Consider the following 21,242-nt stretch of genomic DNA (forward strand, 5'->3'; position numbering starts at 1 on the left):
GGGGACTCTTCCTGAATGAATGGAGGTGCATTCAACATCCATTCAAAAAACACTTATTGAGTGCCTACTCAGCTACTGGGGACCAGCCATTGAGCTCCATGCTGAGAAAGTACAAAGTTTACAAGACATGTCTTTGCCCTTGGGGAGTTCTTTCTGGTCGCTGAAGCAGTCAAGTAAAGAAATAGTTACAGTATGATGCGATAAGTTCTGTGATAAAGCTACATGTTGGTTATTATGGTAGCTCAAAGGGAGGAATCAGCAAACTGAATGCTTACAGCTTGTGCTGGGACAAATGCTACCTATGGGTGCTCCTGAGCATCCCCATCAAAGTGAGAACAATGGTGATAGCTTAAACTGAGCATGTGCCAGATAATGCTCTAAGTTCTTTACATGTATCATTTAATTCCCTACAACTCTGAGGTAGGTAGGACTACTAGCTCAATTTTACAGACTGGGGAACTGACATGTAGAGTGTTTTAGTAATTTGCCCCAAAGTTACAAAGTCGGTGAGGGGTAGAGCAGGTGAGAAGTCAGTCAAGGAAGGGAGAGCCTCCCAGGCAGAGGAACAGCCTGTGTGAAGGCACGGAGCAGTGGAAACACTGGCCTCCCAGGGAATCACTGGAATATGGGGGTATGGACAATGGAAAAGAGAATGGAAAAGAGGGAGGACACTAGTTGATGTCCTTGAAAACCAGGCTAACGGGGGGCTTCTACCATCTGTGAAGAACTCCACTGCTGGGTGTGGACTGGGACTCCACCCCAGAGGGACTGCTCAGCTGAAACCTGAAAACGGGGAGAGGGGAGCACTCCTTCAACCCCAAAACGATGCTCTCCTCCACTCTTAGAGACAGAAGAACTGCCAGCCTCCTCCTCCACCGAGGGTGGCTCTTCTGATTCCTCCAGGATTAAGGAGACATACCAGGTCACAGAGGAGATGAAGTGGAAAGGAGTCAAGTCTGAACCCTGAGTCCCAAAAGGGATCACGCCCCTTGGGCCCTGGGCAAGGAATGACCTCACTGTTCCTGCCCAGGCTTGAAGAAGGTGGGGTGTAAGACCACGGGCGGGAGCTGTCTTGGCCTGCAAGCCTCAATACTGTCACACCTTAGTCAGTTGGGGCGGGGGGCGGGGTGGGCGGGTGTCTTCCTGTGCCTCCATTTACCTAACCACCCTTTTTAAACATAGAGGCTTCTTCCCACATAAAAACGCCCATAGTCTTGCGCTAACCTAGGCAGAAAGTTTATGGGCTCTGGAGTGGAGGTAGAGGTTCTCAGGAGTGCAGGCCATTGTCGCTGCCTGCGTAGACGCAGACTCTTCAGATCCTTTAATCCAGGTTCTGGTCCCCCATCCCTCTCTTAAGCACTGCCTTCGGCTTCTGCACTGCGGCTCCTTTAAACCTTCCCAGCCCTTGCCCCGCCCCTGGTCCGCCCCGTCTGAGGCGGGAGCGCGCTGAAAACCCCCGGCCCGGCCCGGTGCGCTTCACTCGCGCTGCGGCCCCCGCCTTGAGTACGCAGCTCTCCCGCCTGTGTGAACCGTGAGTAGGAGGGAGGGGCGGGTGGGGCCAGTGTGCGTGTCGCGGGTCTGGCGGTCCGCGTTGTGCGCGGTCTCTAGACAGCAAGAAGCCGGTGCTTGAGACTTTCTCCAGTGAGCTTGGGGATCAAGGGCTGGGAGGCAAGGGTCCGATGACTGCTCTGCTCTGCCCCGCCCCGGCTTGTCAGATCTGTCCCTCAGCCCTGACCCGGCATTGTTGAGCGATGAGGTCAGGCAGTGTTAAGGGTGCATAGACGGGGCGTCCGTCCGCAGCAGGGACTCGGGGAGCGCGCCCCAGCCGCCTGCTCCAGCTCCGGCTCCTCGCTGGAGTGAGGAAAGGGGGGCATCAGGGATTAGCAGGCTGACCCCGAGTGACGGAGCTTACAGGGTCCCGGCGCCCACTCTGGCCAGCTCTTCGCCACCGGGGCTTCCCGCGCGACCCTTCACTTCCTGGTTCCAGGAGCACGTGTGGGTGCTACCTGCCCTCTGCGTCCCCGAGGCCGTCCTTTCTGTTCATCCTCCTGCAGCCTTTTTGGGAGAGGACTCGGAATCGCGGGTTGGGACGAGGAGGCTTCGTGCGCAGGTCCCGCAGTGGCCTGGCCTTCCCGGGTTCGGCGGCAGTTGAGGGTCCAGTCGCCTCCAGAAGAGTCTCCGGATCTCAAACATCTGGGAGACTGCAGCCCTGACTGCACCCCGGGGTGCTCTGCCTGTAGGAGGTGGTATTGGGATAGAATGGCTGCTTTCCAGGCCTCCAGCCCCTACAGGAGCCGATGCCCCCACCCTTTGCCCCCTGCTGCTGGGAAAGTCGGTGGTGGCCGCGGGCGGGCGGGCAGGCGGGCTGCCCAGACCACTGCGTCACCCCAGCGGCGGGCGGTGGGTGACTCATCCCGCAGTAACGGCCCAGGGCGTGGCAGGGTGGGGGGGGCGGCTGTGGAGGCCGGACCAGCGGGACCGGAAGTGGACTGCCGCCTTCCCCCGCTCTGCAGGCCTCCTGGAGTCTCCTGGAGCCGACACCGGGGAAGTTCTAGGGGAACCTGGTGTTTGTGACTAGAAAGGGTTGGAAGTGAGCATGAACTGGTGTGGAGATCCGGTGTAGGAGGAGACCTGTGGCTCTCCTAGTTTTCTGACTTAGAACACCAGACAGCTCCCTGCCTCCAATTCCCCCATGTGATTTCTCCTCCCTAGTCCACGGGGAAGACTTTAAACTGCAGGGAAGGCCAAGGTAGGGTGGGGCTAGCAAGGCCCTACCCTTCCCATTATTAACAAATGGTCTTTGTCCAACTGCAATTCTCACCACTCCCCCAACACCACAGTCCCTCTTTTGCCCCCTGGGGATTGGCCTCCAATCCTTTCTACCCCGCCCCATCCCTTCTCTCTCCAGGACTTTGAGGTGTGGGGTTCTCTAGCTCAGAATGTACCTTCTGTTCCCATTTCTCCTAAACTATAATCTTGAGTCTAACTTCTCTACTCCCAAACCTGTAACTTCCCCATCTCTTCCAAATCCCTCCATACCCTTCACGGCTGCTTCCTTGAGGAATCCTTTGCACCTGTCTTTACTTGAGAACTGCCAAGAAGGGGCCCCTTTCCCAAGGATAGCTCTTCTGTCCCTGGTGCTCGGAGCCTCCTCACCACTCCTTCTGCGCTGAGTGGACGTTTCTGCCCAGTGCCCCCACCCTGCCCCATTCCTGTGTTTGGTACACAGAAGCCATGGCAACAGCCCCCACCATACCCCTCCTCCCCGGTAAGCCTTGTGGCTTCCTGTTTGTGTAACTTCAGCTTTCTCTTCTGCTCACTGACTCTTGATAGTATGGGGGCTGCCCCAAGGCGACCCCTAAATCATGGGTCCCCCACCGTCCTGCTTCTGCCTACTCCCTGTAGCACTTCACTTCAGGGAAAAGTACCCCCATTTTGCCCTTTCAGAATAGTCAGTGCCAACTCTGAATTGAGAAGTTCTCCTGTGCCCTCTCTGTACAATGAATGGAGAGTCCCTTTGTCTTCCCAATTGAACACCCCAGCCAGGAGCCCTCGAATCCTCCCACCCCCACCCCATGTCTGCCTTTTCTTTGGCGGAGGCCTAGGGTGGGGTGAGGTAAGCTTCCAGCCCAGGGTCTGGTTGGGGCTAAGAGCTGGAGTGCCTTTTGTGGCTCCTCCCCTTCTCCCAACTATTGTAACCTTGTGAGTGGGGGTGAGGGCTGTTCCCACAGCTGCAGGCAGCTCTGGAGCTTAGGTTACTCACAGCCAACCCACCCCCCAAGTTGTTCAGCTGTCGTTTTCCCTTTGGATCCCCAGCTCTGGACACCTCCTACACAGCTTCCCCCGACCCCAGTAGGCAACTGGCTACCTTCCCTCCTTTAAGGGAGAGCCAGGGTACGTCCCCTGGGTGCCACTCCAGCCCCCCAGCCACCGCCCCTCGGCGCTGAGCTGCCTGTGGGGGTGGGCTGGCTGGGCCTGGCTGGGCCGCCTCCTCCCAGAGCTCTGCCTTATGGCTCCGGCACCTCAGGGTCTAGGGCAGTGGCCCCAGAGTGGAGCCGAGACACTGCAGCTGGAGGCTGTGACCTTGCCAGCTGTGTCCAGGCCCCAGAGTCGGGGAGGGGACTTCAACATTCACCCAGAGGTGGGTCTGGGAGGCTAAGTCTGTCCTGCCCATAGGTGACACTGGAGGGATCAGGCTTTGGGCCTGCTCTCCTGGCCTCAGCCTGGTGTCTGGGTTAATCATTCTCCTGTCCTTTCTTTCCCTGGGCCGTAGTGATCCCTGGGCCGCAGGCCACTTGTGTCCCTGCAGACACAGCTCTGAGGCCCAGGTGACCACAGTGCCGCTGCTCCCAGAAGTGAGGTCTGGATATTAGGCTGAGGAAAGGGGGCTTACTGGTGGCAGCAGCCTCTGGCCCCCTCTCCTTCCTTCCAAGTCTCCCAACCGTGGCCCTGTGGGCCAGGGGTCACAGGCACACGGAGACTGAGTGGCGGTGAGCAGCTGGGGCTGGGCTAAGGGGAGGGAGCCTTGTCTCCCGCTCTCCTCAGGCCTCAGCTGCCCCCTGCCCTCCCCCCGCCGAGTGTGTGTGTGGCCGGTGGTGTGGGTCAAGGCTCAGACTGACATTTCTTTGGCCCAGCTTTCGGGTTGGGTGTAGTGGGGGTGGGTTGCTCTTAATGAGGTTTAAAAATAACTGATTTATGGGGATGATCTCTGCTGGCAATGTGCAGCTCGATAAGCCCGGTAGGAAGGAGCAGCCCTATTGGAGAGTGGGGGAGGGGCCTGGCCTGAGTCACGCCACCTCTGAGGCCCCTGGAAGCCGGCTGAGAGGTGTGAAGGGGTTTGAGGCAACTGCTGACCCTGTGGCCTGCCCCAGGCCCATTGAGGGGGCGGTGGGGTTGTTCAACCTGCTGGGCGGGGGACCCAGCGAGCCAGAGTGTCTTCATCCCTTAAGTCTGACCTGGCCTAAGGCCAGATGTGGCATGAGGGAGTGTCTTCTTTCCCTCTCCCTGAGCACAGGTGCCTGGCCGGAGGCGGCCCTTATGAACAATCAACAGGCTCTAACAGAGCAGAAAGAAAGCCCATCAGGGAGGGGCCAGGGCCAGAAGTGGGGTCCTGTCCCTCCTCTGGTGCTGGCTCCCCCTTGGCAAGGATAGCATTCCCAGGACAGGGCCCTGGGTGCGGGACCTAGGCAGGAGGTGGTGGGTGGGGACAGACTGCCCACAGCAAGGTGCTGCCAGCCCAGGCCAGTGGTCAGGAAACCACCCAGTTCTTCCTAACCGAGGTCCTCAAACTAGCCCTCCTGTGTATCTCCCCATCTCTCCCTTTCTTCCCAGGTTTCCCTAAAAATACCCTCCAAGGCTCCTGGATTAGTGCCCTATCCCTGCTGTAACCAATTATCGCAAACTCGGTGACTTAAAGCAACGCACATTTAATATCTTGCAGTTCTAGAGACCCCCGCAGAGGTCTCACTGGCTGAAATCAAGGTATTAGCAGTGCTGCATTCCTTTTGAGCAGCTTAGGGGAGATTTCATTTCCTTGCGTCTTTCAGCTCCTCGAGGCCACCTGCATTGCTTGGTTTACGGCCCAAGACACTCCAACCTTGACTTCCTTCTCACTTCTCCCTCTCTGACTTGCCTGCCTTCCTCTTTCACTTATAAGGAGCCTTGTTGTGAGCACATTGGGCCCCCCTGGGTGACCCAGGGGACTCTCCCTGGTAACTAGTTATCTCAAGATCCTTAATTCAATCACATCTGTGAAGTCCCTTTTGCCATATAAAGTAACATTCATAGGTTCTGGGAATTAGGGCATAGACACCTTTTGGGGCAGGAGGGGAATTATTCTGCCTACCACAGCTTCCAGAAAGGAAAGGAGAATATTGGCTGGTTTCTCATGGGAAATTCCTTTTGCCTGCTGAAATCTGTTAAGGGCCTATTTAGACCTACCTCTTCCAGGAAGCCCTCCAGGCTGCTTCTGCCCATACTCCTCTCTGAATTCCTATGACATATGGTCTGACTGTGTAGTTTAATATTTGTCATGTACAACTCTTACCTTTTCATATGTGCTTACTTTGTCTCTCTGATGGCACTATGGGCAACTTTGGGACCAAGGACTTCTGTCTCTTCCACAATCCCCAGCACGCATCGTGGGTGCTCAATGAAAACCCAGTGGCTGATCGAGGGGAGTCTTCTAGCTCCTGGCATAGATTTCCCAAGCTGCTCCATATTCTCCCCAAGTCATTCTCCTTCCCAGAGCTGGAAAAAACAGGGCTGGGGTTAGAATAACCAGCTTGCATTTGCTAAAGTTGACCACCCTGAATGAGGGGCTGAGCCCTCAATCCTGGCCTCATTTACCCTACATTCTATTCCAGGGGGTTTTGCACTTCATTCTGGTAGTGGAGCCGTTCAAATGAAATCTAATGGGAATTTAGACTATCAATAATACCAGGCTTAGGAGTGGGGGAACCCAGAGATGCCTGCGTGGCCCCTTAACACCTCCCAGAGTTTGAGCAGTGTGACTCTAGCCCATCTAGGGGTCCAGGTGAGACTTCCCTCCTTTGGCAGCTTTTCTCATCCTTGGGGCCCACCCTGGGAATACGGTGTACGTCCCTGTAGGCAGACTCCCCCACCCAACAGGCTGCAGAATGCTGACCACAGGCCTGGCTGTGTCCTCTTTCCAGCTCCCCACAGTCACCACCACTCTTCAGAATGGCCAACAGGGGACCTGCCTACGGCCTGAGCCGGGAGGTGCAGCAGAAGATTGAGAAACAATATGATGCGGACCTGGAGCAGATCCTGATCCAGTGGATCACCACCCAGTGCCGCAAGGATGTGGGCCGGCCCCAGCCCGGGCGTGAGAACTTCCAGAACTGGCTCAAGGATGGCACGGTGAGAGCTGGGCGTCTCCAACCGGAAGTGTCGTGAGAGCGGGGCTGGGTCTGAGACCCCAGGGATTGTCTCAGCTGAAGAACTGAGGGAACCCCTGTCCCAGCTGATCCTGAGCTGGGTTGTCTTTATCATGCAAAAGGCCCCTGCTTTCCTCCCTCCTGCTGAGGGAGTGTGAGGGTGCCTCCCCACATCAGAAGCCTTGGGTGACACAGAGGAGGAGCTCTAAGGGATGAGCTAGGGGAGATATGTTGTAGTCGGTGATCATCCTCCTTCCCAGGGCTGGAAAAAGCAGGTTGGAGCAACGCTGGGCTCAGGCAGGGGGATGGGCTAGAAGGAGCCTGAGGGTCATTCCAGGTAGAGTGAGCGCTGTCTCTGGTGGAAGAGGAACCTCTGGTTCACTTTGTCTGGTGCCGAGGGTGGTGCATTCTGATCTGTGGTGGGCATGGTCTCACCTCTGTACACCTGCTGTCCTCACCCAGGTGCTGTGTGAGCTCATTAACGGACTGTACCCCGAGGGGCAGGCCCCAGTGAAGAAGATCCAGGCCTCCACCATGGCCTTCAAGCAGATGGAGCAGATCTCCCAGTTCCTGCAGGCTGCCGAGCGCTACGGCATCAACACCACTGACATCTTCCAGACTGTGGACCTCTGGGAAGGTGGGCCAGGCAGGGCGCTGTCCACTAGAGGGCCAGACACTGGGCTGGGCCGTCTCCGGGGAGGACGGGCAGGTTTCTGGCACCCTGAGGACAAAGAGTGTTCTGTGTGTGTATGTGTGTGTTATGGAGAAGTTGGTCATGTTGCGGGGTTGGGATGGAGAAGCGTGGGGAGACCAGGACTAAAAGAATTAGGAGCCTGGGCCTGCTGACTTAGTGATAGAGGTGGAGGCCTGGCATGTAGGACCAACACACCCCCTTTTCCTTCCCAGGAAAGAACATGGCCTGTGTGCAGCGGACCCTGATGAACCTGGGCGGGCTGGCGGTAGCCCGGGACGATGGGCTCTTCTCTGGGGATCCTAACTGGTTTCCCAAGTAGGTATTGCTAGGGCAGCCCAGGCCCTGTCCATTCCCGCCCCTGGAAAACGCCCTTTACAAAGCACTTCCACATTCCTGTCTCACTGCCCGCAACCTTCCCAGGATGGCCAAGGACTGTTCCTTTTGAGAGATGACGGCGGCTTCAGAGAGCTCAAGGCTCTCTCGAGCAGAGCTGGTGCCAGCACAGAAAGCCTGTACTCTGTGCAGGGAAGGCATTTACTGGGGCAACCTCCACCCTCCTAACCCGCCCTCCCTTTTCCCCCAGGAAATCCAAGGAGAACCCTCGGAACTTCACGGACAACCAGCTGCAGGAGGGCAAGAATGTGATTGGGTTACAGATGGGGACCAACCGTGGGGCGTCTCAGGCAGGCATGACCGGCTACGGTATGCCACGCCAGATCCTCTGATCCCGCCCGCAGCCCTGCCCCTGCCCGCCGTGAATGGTTAATATATATATATTTTTTTTAGCAGTGACATTCCCCAAGAGCCCCGGAGCTCTAACGCTCCCCTCTGCCAGGGTGGGGGCCTGGCCTGTCTCCTCTGAGGGGGGAGGCGATGGTGGCCTCCCCACTGTGCTTACTAATACATTCCCTTCTCCAAAACCACCGAAACTGGACCAACTGGCCTCTTTTCCCCCTGGGACCAAAATTGGTTTGGGAGGGGGTGTTCACCCCCCTCGCCCTGACATACCTCTTCTCTGTCCTCTGGCCTGTCCTCCCCCTAAGCTCAGTGCCCTAGTCCATTCTTTGGCTGGAAGGGGGTGGGGGATCAGGGGTGCTGCCTGATGGCCTTCTTGCCACAACTCTGCCTCACCCGCAGCCATGGCTGCAGGGACTTAATTGACGGGGAGGGGCCCGTGGCGGCTGCCACCCCGGCCCCAGCTGGACTACACTCACCACGCTTCTGAGGCAGCCTGCCCTGGCAGAGGCCCTCTGGCTTCTCATGTTCCATTCCTCTTGCTGTGGCTAAGGGGTAGGGGTGAGGGCTGCCCACCATGGGCTGGGGCTTAAAGAATCTGAATTTGCTGATTTAAATAAAACATCTCTGTCTTTTTTTGGATGGACTCTGGCTGTGTCTGGGGCCACAGGGCCCACTGTTGGGAAGGGAGGAATGTAGAGGAAGTGCAGGGACTGGTTCTGGGAAGGAGGGCTTTGAGTTGGAAGGTTGCAGGCATCTCCCCATCTTCGATTTCCTTCCCATCCTTTCTCTCTCTTGGTTTATTTTTACTTATTTTTTGGTGGGGGGAGGTAATTAGGTTTATTTATTTATGTTTAGAGGAGGTACTGGGGATTGAACCCAGGACCCTGTGCATGCTAAGCATGTGCTCTACCACTTGAGCTGTATCCTCTCCTCTTCTCTCTTGGTTTGGGTGAGGGTAGGTTGGGGTTGAGAAGAGACAGGCCCTCACAGCTGCCCTGGGGCCCTCGCCTACCCACATCCTCCTCCCAGCCAGAAGAGCTCCCAGCCACTGCACAGGGTGGGGCTGGTTGTCCATACAGCCCTGAGTTCTGGCAAGTCTCTGGGTGGGAGGCCTCTCTGGCAGGTGTGGAGCAAGGTGGCCTCTGTTGGAGCTGGCCAGACCACCTCAGAGGCCAAAGGCCAGCGGTTGTGGTGAGGAACTGGTGAGCTGGGGAGCGAGCGGGAAGGAGCTGGTGGTGGTGGCTGGAGGGAAGGAAGACTTGTTGACCATCCCAGGCACTTGCAAGCTGCCTGCTGGCAAGAGCCTAGCCGTTCTAGGTGAGTGGTCTTTTTTGGGGTCAGGTTGTCCTGCGCTCCTAACCCTGGCCAAGGTATTCATGCTCCACCTGTAGTTTCCAACCCCACGGCCTTCCCATCAGACCCTGTGTCTTCCTAGAAACCCTAGGCCAGCCCTCACTTCAGCTCCCACCCCCATCAGCCAGCCACAGGGCCTGGCCTCCGTTGTCTTTCTCCCCCTTTCTACTTCAGGGCATCTGTTTCCCTAGGAGGGGAAAGCCGCAGCATTGTGCCTGAGGATGACAGATTGTGCAGTTGTGGATAACCAGAGAGCTTTCATTCTTCTTCCTCCCATCCCTCTGTGGCTCCCTCTGCCGAGACACACCTACTGCGTGTCAGGCCCCAGGCCTGTGCTGTCCATTAGCCTTGAGCTCAGCAGCTCCCTCCCCATCCAAGCCCCACGCCACAGGCGAGATGCTATTTGCTTGCTTGCTGCACTCCCTTGGGCTGTGGCACAGATAAGATAGGCTGCAGCCTATGTGCAAATTCCCAGGGGTTTAGCTGACACTCCACCCCTTTATCTCTGCCTGGAAGGCTTCTGGAATGCCAGTAAGGGAGAGTGATGTCACTGCAGAGACAGCATTGAATTTACTGATATTTAAACTAAGAAAAAAACCCATTCGCACCCTTCTCTGGTTTAACTATTCATAGCTATAGAATATTGGCTGCGCGCCTCAGGACTTTCTGAGACTAGCCTGCCAGAGCCAAGGCAGAGCCGCCGCCTTCTCCAGGCAGGTTCCCGCCATGGCTCATGAGGTGGATCGTACTGAATTATGTCCCTCATTTTGTTTCCAGACTTTTGCTGAAATAGCCTCCATACCCCACTTACTGAATTGAGACTCGAGGACAGAGTTTTGGATGAAGTAGAAAAGGCAGCTTTACTTCTTTGCCAGGCAAAGGAAGTCACATGGGCTAATGCCTCTAGGACAGTGAGCCATCTTTGTGGCTGCAGCCATCACCACTGTGAGGCACCTCCGTGTCTGCCCTCAGTCCATCTCGCTGCAGGTTCAGCTAAAGGGCCTCCACTGACACCTCGGTATTTGGTTTTGTTGTCCGTCTGCTTTGTAGCATTTTGTTCCATCTGAGGTCACAGTTGCTTCCCCACTTTGGCCCCTCACATCGCCCCTGGCCCTCCCTCAGGCCCTGGAGCCCGGAATGGATCCCAGCCCTGGGATTAGAGTGACACCACGTCTCCTGCCATCTCCTAGCAACTCATTCCCCACACTGGTGTGTCCTGACCCTCTGTGCCTGCGGGACAGATCCTGCTGCCCTGAACAACCTCCCTTTCAAGGGATCACAGTGGCTCGCTCCTCTCTCTCCTTCAGGTCTTTGTTCAAATGTCACCTCCCAAGTCTGGCCTTCCCTGGCCACTCCATTTAAAACTGCACAGTGCACCCTCAGTCTGCACTCCATCCTCCTCCCCTGCTTTCTCCTATCACCACCTGATACTCAATATATTTTACTTTTTTATTTTCTGTCTCCACCCATAGAATGTACACTCTGTAAGGGCAGGTGTGTATTGGTTTTGTTGATGTAGAGTAATGCCTGGAATGTTGTAGGTGCTGGATAAATATTTGTTGAATGAAAGAATGAATGAATGAACAAATGTCACACTACCCTCACTCGCCCAAATCCCCTGGCCTGGTGCCCAGCCAGCCCAAGTTCTCAGCAACCCAGTCTGTCATTGGATCTGAGATGGAACCAGCTGTCTGTCGGTTTCCAATGCTCCTCATTGTTCATTTCCAAAAGGTAGAAACCTGAGAAGCCAGTTCTCCCTATAACAGAACGGAGGTTGGGAAGGGAGTGGAGAGTGGTTTGTGTGCTCTGGGCAAACTGAAGGTGCATTGAAGGTTTGGCAGAAAAAATGGGAGTCCAGGAGGAGGAGATAGGAGCCAAGTTTGGTTCATTTACTCCTTGCCTTCAGACTTGAAGTAGAAAATCACTGTGGAGGTAAAGGGAAAGTAGGCTTGGCCCTTCGTGGTTACTGGGAAGGAGAGTTAGAGAAGGAAGGCAGAGAGGAAGAGGAGGAGGAGCAGGAGAGGGGCGGGAGGAGGTGGGGGAGAAGGAAGAGGGCTTCAGAGTGTGGCTCAGGTCTGTGCCATCTGTTTTTGTGCACTGTGCACACTCAGGTGTATGAGAACTTCCAGGACCAGGGCTCAGGGCATGCAGGTTGGAGGAGATGAATCTGTGACCATGCGTGGAGGCTGCCTTTGTGTATGTGTTTACGAAGAACTGAGGACTGTGGGTGCAGAGAGGTGTGTGTCCGGTGTGTGTAGGCAGAGCGTAAATGTCTGAGCATTTGTACATGGCCCCGTGGAGAACAGTATGTCCGTTCCTCCTGTGCAGCCCAGGGAGGCATTTGAGAGCTTGGCAGTGGGCCCACGGAGCCGTGGAACAGGGAAAGGACTGGACAGTAGGCCCCAGGGAGGGAACAATACAGGGCCTGGGATTAAATTTGTTGAAGAGAAGGCTAAAGGGTAAATTAATGACTGTCTCCTTGCAAAGAAACAAGTGTTAGTCCCAGTGGCTAGGGAGGTAGATTAAAAGAAAATGCACTAAAGTTGTACCTAGGGAAATTTAGGTCAGACAAGGAAAAATGATCCTCTTGACTCTGAGGCGTTATTAGCCTCTGGACTCTCTTAAGGGTCAAGAGGAATGTCTTTCAATAATAGGACAAATCTCATCTTCTTAAGGTGGAAAATGGGCAATTCTGCCTGGGAACACTCACACACACACCCACTTTTTCTTTCATGTATTCATTCATTCAACAATTATCGGGGTTCTCCCTGCCAGGCCTTAGGGGGGACATGAAAATTATTAATACATGATCTCTTTGCTCCAAAAGTGCATAGTCCTGTAGGGGAGATGAAGTATGGATAGGAGCCATGATAATTCAGGAAGCCAGTGATAGGTGCCTTTGGAGAAATAGGACTCTTCGGGAAGATCACTCACCAACCTCCTGCAGCCCCAGATCATTTCTGGAGTAGAGGCTGGTGGTGATGTCATGGTGAGCTGAGGCTTCATATCTCAGGGATCCTCTCCACACACACCCCTACCCTAGTCTGCCCCGGGGAGTGGGGCTGCTGGTTGGTGAGGGTAGGGGATGCCCCTCTGGGAAAAGGAGCAGTCATTGGCTCTGTGGCCAGAGGTCAAATTTCAGTGGGGGTGGAGGGGCTACTCTTTTCCTGCCTGGAGTGGGGGTGGGCAAAGAGGCCTGAGTCAGGGTGAGAACCAGGGATTGGGTAGGGACAGATCAACATCACTGGTGGATGGTGAGTGGAGAGGGACCATACGAACATTTCCCTAGACACTGGGGCTGTCACACCATCTCACCCCACTGTTGGTAGGGCCTGAATTTTGAGTTGCTTTTCTGTTAGAGAAACGTGGCTCAGTGTGCAGCTGAACCATCACGGAGATGGTGATGATGATGATGTTGACAATTCACTACCATGTTTCTGCTAGTCCCTGTGCTAAGAATTTTACCTGTATTTTGTATTTATTCTCTCACTATTTCAAAAAATATTTGTTTAGCACCTGTTCCAGGTGAGGCATCTACTGGGTGCTAAGGGATACAGCAGTCAACAAGGCAAATATAGTCTGTTTCCTCCTGGGAGGAGCTAGAAGAATAGAGAGCCAATTGTAGTATCATGTGACTTGTGGCCACGCTAAGGGGAGTCTAGATGAAAACCCTCAGGAGGGGACTTGGCCCAGCCTTGTGGGTGGGGGGTGGGGCTTAGTGGCATCAGTGAAGATTTCTGAGAGATAGTGAGGTCTGCACTGAGAGTTTAAGGATAATTAGAAACATGAGGGAGAGGCCAGTGGTGGCGAGGAGGACAGTGCTCTCAGCAGCGGTGTGGCATGGGCTGAAGGTGGGGATGTGCAGGGCTGAACGGTAGAACTGGGTGTGTTTAGAGGCGGGAGGGGTGGGTCTGAGAAACACACATCATCAGAGGGGCTTCAATGTCGAATGAAAAATTTAAGACCTTTCATTAAGGACAGAGGGAGCCACGGAAGGATTTTAAGTAGGGTGATGAAGAGATGAGAGTTGAGTTTTAATTTAGATAATTTCCTTAGGCTGCAGGGTAGAGAATGGTCCAGGTTTGGAGCTGACTCCAGGAGGTTACTGCTGTAGTCCAGGCGGAAGTGAGAGCGGCCTGGGGAAGGAGGGCCAACAGGGTTGGAAATAAGACACTGGATTTCAAAATTGCTCAGTACTCTGTGCAGAGGGAAAAAGGGGGAGAGGGACCCAGAAAGACTGGCTTCTGGCTTCATCAATTAAGCAAACGGTGTCTGTTGCCGGGATGGAAATCCAGGAGAAAGGGGCTTGACCACCACCACAAAACAGTATTCCCTCCCATTGTACAGATGAGGAAATTGAGGCTAAGAGAGCAAAAGTAACTTACAGAACCCAGCAGGTGGCTGAACTGGGATTTAACCTTCTGGCAGAAGAAGTCTAAGATAATTGCTCCCCACATTGTGGAGCTCCCCAGCTTGGTGGTTGACCCCAGGGAAGGGTTCAGCTTGCAGCCAGCATGAAGTGTGGTTTTTCAGTGGGTAGAGGCCAGGGCCACAGAGAGGAAGAGAGAGGTCAGGCCTGAGAAGAGATACAGGAAGTTCAACTCTGCAGCAGCCACCTGCACCCTTACACCAAGGCAAATGGAGGTCTGGCAGCTCCAGAAAGGAACTAGTGGTGTGACCCTGAGGTCCAGCCCCTGATCTTCCAATTTGGGGTTTCTGTCCTCAAGGCTCCTGGACCATTTTGAAGATCCCCTGACAGCCCAACATCTCCCTCCAGCAATAAAAGCTACCACAACCACCAGGACGATATCTGAGAGGTATACTTTCAAGGCACTTCCAAATCTATTAATTCCAGGGAGACTTGTCACCTCTTCGGAAGACTTAAATATTTTTACACCCTTTGGAGAGAAGAGAGAAATGGAAACCTAAAGACTGGAAGTGATGGGCCAGGGCTCCAGGGTTCTTGAGAGCAGAAATCAAACCTTATTTGTCTTCATATGGCTCATGGTTCTCAGAACAGTAGTACCAGACCCAGAAGGGACTCAGCCAAGTTCATGGTTTTGAGTTGGTGCTACATGTACTAGAATCCCGGTCTCTGGTTGTTCACTGCATGTTCAAAATGTCCATGTCAAGCAGCCCTGGAGATGGGGCTGTCTGAAGACTCCAGCAGACATAGGATGGTTGGGATGCCTCAAGCCCCATCCTGTATCTTCCCCCAACTCAGCCACCCTTCAAGTGACATCCTCAGACTGCCAGCATTGGAATCACCTGGGCTGCTGGTTTGAAATACAGATTCTGTTAGTCCTACTAGACTCATTAGGCTGGAAGTCTGTGGTGGAGGTGCCAGGGACAGTGCCTTGAATTTGCATTTGAAACTGGCGTCTCTCATATTTTTTAGGCAGCGCTGTCCTCAGAGATTCAGAGAGAAGTTTCTCCAACAAGAAAATTGAGGTCTGAGCAAGTCCTGGCTGATGCCTTGAATGGGAGTTGTCCCCACCCCCACCCTGCACTGTTTGGTGACTGTGGCTGGGTTGCCAAGGGAACCAGGCTGTGTAACTTCCTGGCTTTGGCGGTTTTCCCCTTCTTGGCCTTATCTCAGCATCCGCCACCCAGTCCAGGGCCTGTGCTGGTCACGTAGGAGGGGAAGCTTGTGCCAGGCGTGTGGAGGCATGTCCAGGGCACCAGGGCATTGCTGGCCCAAGGACCTGGGGCGAGCAGGAGGGTGGAGATGAGGTTTTGAAGAAGGTGGGGAGGCTGCAGATTTGTTAATGTCTTTCTCCTTGGCCTGAGGTTATCTGCCCAGTAGGAGTGTGGCCAGATAGAGGGGTTGCAGGGATGACGAAGTATGGGGTTCTCTCTGCCACTTATCTGGAGCTGCAGCATTCATGCACTGCTCCCCCCTCTGTAGGGGGTTTGGGGGGGAAAGTTACGTGCTAATATCAGGAGGTGATTTTGCCCTCCTGGTCTGTGCCCTCTCCTTCCCTCCCTCCTGCTCTAGACCCAGGGCCTCCAGCCAAACGCAGGCAGCATCTAGTAGTCCCTACTTCCACTCCCACCCTAAGCTTCTTCCTCCCCCTCTTTCCCTCCACCCCTACTCTTCCCCTGGAGCTCACAGTCTTTCTCCTTGGCCTTGAGTTTCTTCTTGCTCCTCAAATTCTCCTCCCCTACCTGATCTCTCAGGCTGTAACAGGAAGACCCTTCAATTTTTAAGAACAAGCAAGCAAGAGAGTTTTGAAAGAAGCAGGCAGGCAGCAAATTCCTGGAGTAAAATAATTCATGCATTTAAGTATTTATTTATGTTTTAAGCCATCCTTTGTTTTAGAAAGACTTGAGGCAATTTTGAGAGTTCAAGTATTCCAGGAAGAGGGGGTCGGGTCGTGAAATAGCCTCTCAGGCATCCTTGCAACTGAAAGGATTTACAGTCTGATTCCTGGTCGTGTTTATACTACACTGAGGACAAAGACATTCCCCCCACCCCATAATATCCCCCTGCTCAGCGGAAAGGAAGAGGGAAGAGAACCACCAGGCACTATGCAAACTGATTTCTGAGCCTGGTCTGCTTTTCACAGCACCTCTCTTTTGGGCTATTACCCATTTCACAGATGAGGATACAAGGCCAGGTGGTTAGGCAGGTTACTGACGGTCTCTCAGCTGTAAGTGGCTGAGCCAGGGGTCAAACTCTGCTGGTCCGACTCCAAAATCAGTCACTACTTTCTTTTTCGCTATGCTGTCTTTTTCACAAGCAACTCACAAAAGAACTCCTTCCAGGCTGTCCTCGATAGAATTGTGGGCTAGTTACCAGCCTAGGAAATGGTGCTTTACTGAGACCTGAACAGGCATCTTAGGGTTCCCTTCACTGGCAGGTGTCCCCCCTTAAGATGGGAGCAGAAGCTGCTTTGTAGAGGCACGTCCAGAGGAAGGATGTTGGGGGTCTCTATCCTGCGGAACTGCCAGGCTGAGCGTAGCAAAGGAGTTTGGAGGAAACATGAGTGCAGTAGACCACCACCAACCAGCATCTCCATGCGCTTAACACCCTCTTCTACAGGAATGTGGAAGCCCCATCTCTTTTGCCTATAAACAAAAAATACCGCAAGCCCTATCAGTGAACAAAGAATGCTGTGGCCATCAAGTCATCGGCTGCTACTGCCAACTCAGGATGCAGACAAGCAGGCTGCCTGGCCTCTGAGCCACCCCTAACTGAGGGGACTCAGAGTGTGCAAGGACAAGATACTGGCCCTGGATAGCTAGGTGCTTGTCAAAGGAATGATTTCTATGAGCCCAGACATTTGCTCCCTCCCATGCATAGAAAAAGGCTAAATTCTTTAACTTGAGATGTCTGGCTTTCTTCAGTTAATGCTAATCTTTTAACGTTCTGACTACATGTTCTTAATTGTAAAACTCCTATATATCCTGGCTTGTCCCCTACCTTTTCAGAACAGTCCCTCAGAGCAATCTGGAAGGCTCTCATCCCAGGCTTGAAGGGGTCTGAGACCTCAAAAACGTCCGCTGAATATAACTCTCAACTTTTAGGCTGTGCCTTTATTTCAGTCGACATACCCATTGTACACATGTGGCCCTGCTACCCCCAGTCCACACCCAGACCCAGCAACTCTGATCCCTGTGCTCTGAAGTGCAGGTTCCTAAATGCATTTCAAGAAGAGGGGTGGGGGGGGGGGAGAGAGAGAGAAAGAGAAAAAGAGAGAGAGAGGGAGAGAGAGAGACACAAAGGGGGGGGGGAGAAAGAGAGAGAGAGAGGAGAGAGAGACAGACAGACGGAGTGAGTGAGAGGCAGGGAATCAGCCTCCTTTCTCACTGCTCTTAGACGGAGACACGCTCTATTGAGAGGCCAGACTTTTCATATTAACCAAATGGCTCCTCTGGGTCCGGTCTCCCAGGCTCCTCCCATTTAAATGTGCTTATTCATCTCAGAGTCAAAATTCCTAACCCTTCTGCCTCAGCCAGTGTGGGGAGCATCTCAGGAGAACAGCGGGGTGGGGCCTGCCTGACCCAGCGCCCGGGAAGGCCTCAAAGCCCAGAGGGGTGAGGAGGAGCTGTGGGACCCAGCGCAGCCCCCGGCGCCCTGCTCCCAGGCACCCAGCACCTCTCCTGGCTCTGGGCTCCTGGCCCCCGGCCAGCAATGCAGGGGGTTTACTCGGAGACTTCTCTGGGAGTGGCGACTCTGTAGGAAGGGTCAGGCAGCCGGAGGTGGGGTTAGGGCTGGGCAGAGAATCCGGATCTGCCCTCTTCCTCCGGCGGCTGCAGCCTCTTAAACCTCCATTGTTCTCATCCCTCCGCTTGCTGGACACTGAGAGCGCTGAACATGGGGCAGAGCTGAGGAGGAGGGTGAAATGAGAGCTTGGGCTTTGGGGTAGAAGGAAGACCCCAAAGATGCACAGCAAGTAGAAAAGAGAGGAAGAAAAGGAAGGGCACTAGGGAGAATGTGGAAGAGGACGGTGAGGGCAGGAGTGGGCGGAGCGCAGCTGAGATCCGGAGGTGAGAGCAGGGGCACCGCCCCAGCCCCATCGCACACGTCTGAGCATCTGAGCCAAGTTCTGCAGCGAAGGGAAAGGTTGCCTCCCTACTTATCAGGGGTGGAACTGAGTTTTGTGAGGCCTGAAGCTTAAAGAATTTTGGAATCCCTGTTTAAGAAAAACAGTACAAAATTAGCTACAGGAGTAAATATTTATTTAGAATAATGGCACAACAAATTATACGTTTAAAAAATCTGGCAAATACTATAAACATCATAACATCTGGAAGAATAACAAGACTTGTATGAATTCACTGCCTGAAACAACTCTAAAATAGTTTTTTTTTTTAAATTTTTGTAGAAGTATAGTGGATTTACAATGTTAGTTTCATGTGTACAGCAATGCAATTCAGTTACACATATACCTACATATATATAGTTTAGATTCTTTTCCGTTACAGCTTATTACAAGAAATTGAATAGTTCCCTGTACTATACAGTAGGCCCTTGTTTATCTGTTTTTTTTATTTAGTGATGTGTATCTATTAATCCCAAACTAATCCATTACCCCTCTTCCCCTTCCTGGTAAACACAGTTTGTTTTTTATGTCTGTGAGTCTATTTCTGGTTTGTAAATAAAACCTAAAATAATTTTTACCCTTACCTTTTTTGCCTGCTTATTCTTTGTCTCTTCACACAACAGTGATTTTTGATATTACTTTATATAAAGAGAATAGAGCAATAATTCAGTTTTTCCTCTGGCATGATTTTGATCAAATACTTTTATTATTGATAGATTAGAATATTTCTTTCATTTCAGTTTCCTGGTAAAGTCATATAAACTTTTTGATTGCTGTCAAATTTGGGAAAATCTGGGAAGTTTCTTTCTTATATAAGTTGAAGAATTTCAGGACATTGTTCAGAAATTAATCTTAAGTATTCTTTGAGTTGATGTTACTCATTGACCAGATTGTCATAGGTCCTCATTTTAATGTATTAATGTGAGTTTCAAGCAATCTCCATCAATGTCAGTGTTTTATGTTAAATCAATAAGAAATTTAATATTTTCCTAATATGTTGATATGATTTTCTTCCCCTTGTTAATTGGATCATTACATAATCTAAGTCCTTGTTTATTCAATTCAAAATTTATTTAGTCCTCTTATTGAATTACATTTTTTGGTAATCTGAAATTTTTCGTTTCAATTTGCTTCTCAATTTCAAAATAATTTCTACTAATTTCATGGTTCATTTTTATTACTTTTGTTTCATGAACCCATTCATTTCTTTCATGGAGATATAATTGACATATAACATTATGTTAGTTTCAGGTGTACAACTCAATGATCAACATTTGGGTATATTGTGAAATGATCACCACTAGAAGTCTAGTTAACATTCATCACACACATAGTTACAATTTTTTTTCTTATAATGAGAACTTTTAAGACCTAATCTCTTAGCAACCTTCAAATATGCAGTACAGTACTATTAACTATAGTCACTGTGCTATACATTACATCCCCAGGACTTATTTATTTTATAACTGGAAGTTTGCACTTCTGACCCTCTTCCTTGCCTCTGGCACTCACCAGCCTCAACTTTCTATCTATGAGTTCTCTAGGTTCCCCGTGTAAGTGCAATCATGTGGTATTTATCTTACTTTTGTCACTGAGCATAAAGCCCTCAAGGTCCATCCATGTTGCTGCAAATAGCAAGATTTCATTCTTTTTTGTGACTGAATAACATTCCATTGTATATATACACACCACATTTTGTTTATCCATTGATGGACACTTAGGTTGCTTCAATGACTGTCTATTGTAAATAATGCTGCAGTGAGCATGGGGCACATGTGTCTTTTTGAATTTTTTGAGTTAGTGTTTTCGTTTCCTTTGGATAAACACCCAGAAGTGGACTTACTGGATCATATAGCAGTTCTATTTTTAATGTTTTGAGGAATCTCCATACTGTTTTTCATAGTAGCTGCACCAATTTATACTCCCACCAGCAGTGCACAAGGGTTCCCTTTTCTCCACATCCTCCTCAACACTTGTTAGCTCTTGTCTTTTGGATAACAGCCATTCTAAGAGGTGTGAGGTGATACCTCATTGTGGTTTTGACTTGCGTTTTCCTGATGATTAATGATGTTGGGCACTTTTTCATGTACTTGCTGGCCATAGGTGTGTCTTCTCTGCAAAAATGTCTATCGAAATCCTCTGCCCATTTTTCAATTTTTTTTTCTGTTAAGTTGCATGAGTTCTTTATACACTTTGAATCTTAACCCTTATCAGATATATAATTTGCAAATATTTTCTCCCATTTGCCTTTTCCTGTTGTCGATAATTTCTTTTGCTATGCAGAATAAATCCATTGATTTTAAAGTAAATTTTCTGTCCCTTAATATGTATACATAAAGTTGACAAAAGAAAAAACTATGCTCTTGATATAAGTCCCAATCTATGAATATCATTTGTATTATTTAAATCTTTAAAAAATAGTTCCCAAAATGCAGTTTAGAAAGGCATATGCAAGTTGTATCAACTTTTTGAAAATATATTATAGACTGTCAAAATATCACTGCTATGTAGCAAGGTGTGGTAGGCAGAACAGTGCACCTTCCCTCCTCCAAATATCCACCTCTGAATTCTCAGAACTGTGAATATTTTCTTACAAGGCAAAAGGGACTTTGCAGATATGGTTAAATTAAGGACCCTGAGATGGGATGATTATCTTGGATTATCCAGATGGGCCCAACCTAATCACGAATCCTTAGAATCAGGGAACCTTTCCTAGTAGAGGGAGATGTGACTGGTGTAGAGTGAGCAGAGAGATGCAATGTTACTGGCTTTAAAGATGGAGGAAAGGGGTCATGGGCCACGGAACATAAGTGGCCTTTACAAACTAGATAAAGGATTCAGCCTAGAGCTCTCATAAGGAATGCCACCCTGCTGACACTTTGATTTTAGCCCAGTGAGAATCTCCTTGAACTTCAGAATTGTAAGATGATACCTCTGTGTTGTTTTAAGCTACTACGTTTGTGGTAATTTGCTGCAGCAGTGGCGGAAAAATAATACACAACTATTGAA

General features: G+C 51.5%; 1 protein-coding gene and 1 long non-coding RNA gene across 2 annotated transcripts; one reads left to right on the plus strand and one right to left on the minus strand.

Moving 5' to 3' along the window:
- Positions 1 to 1,399: 1,399 nt before the first annotated feature.
- TAGLN2 (transgelin 2) lies at positions 1,400 to 8,970 on the plus strand. Its single transcript, XM_006215637.4, has 5 exons — positions 1,400 to 1,531; positions 6,675 to 6,882; positions 7,362 to 7,536; positions 7,806 to 7,908; positions 8,177 to 8,970. Exons 2-5 carry the CDS (start codon positions 6,703 to 6,705, stop codon positions 8,316 to 8,318), a joined length of 600 nt encoding a protein of 199 aa, XP_006215699.1. The 5' UTR covers positions 1,400 to 1,531; positions 6,675 to 6,702; the 3' UTR covers positions 8,319 to 8,970.
- Positions 8,971 to 13,711: 4,741 nt separating this feature from the next.
- On the minus strand, positions 13,712 to 15,297 carry LOC140687960 (uncharacterized). Its single transcript, XR_012062594.1, has 3 exons — positions 14,953 to 15,297; positions 14,070 to 14,260; positions 13,712 to 13,820 (listed from the first exon to the last, which is right to left on the minus strand). It is a non-coding gene; the product is annotated as an uncharacterized lncRNA (long non-coding RNA).
- Positions 15,298 to 21,242: the final 5,945 nt, after the last annotated feature.

Source organism: Vicugna pacos, chromosome 21 (genome assembly GCF_048564905.1).
Source record: "Vicugna pacos chromosome 21, VicPac4, whole genome shotgun sequence".
In the NCBI taxonomy this organism is placed as follows: domain Eukaryota; kingdom Metazoa; phylum Chordata; class Mammalia; order Artiodactyla; family Camelidae; genus Vicugna; species Vicugna pacos.

What these genes read in the sequence shown, in the direction of transcription:
- TAGLN2 (XM_006215637.4), top strand. Translation starts at nt 6,703, where the DNA reads ATGGCCAACAGGGGACCTGCCTACGGCCTGAGCCGGGAGGTGCAGCAG. An exon ending in ACTGGCTCAAGGATGGCACG is followed by an intron (nt 6,883 to 7,361) that starts GTGAGAGCTGGG and finishes GTCCTCACCCAG; the next exon opens with GTGCTGTGTGAGCTCATTAA. An exon ending in GACTGTGGACCTCTGGGAAG is followed by an intron (nt 7,537 to 7,805) that starts GTGGGCCAGGCA and finishes TTTCCTTCCCAG; the next exon opens with GAAAGAACATGGCCTGTGTG.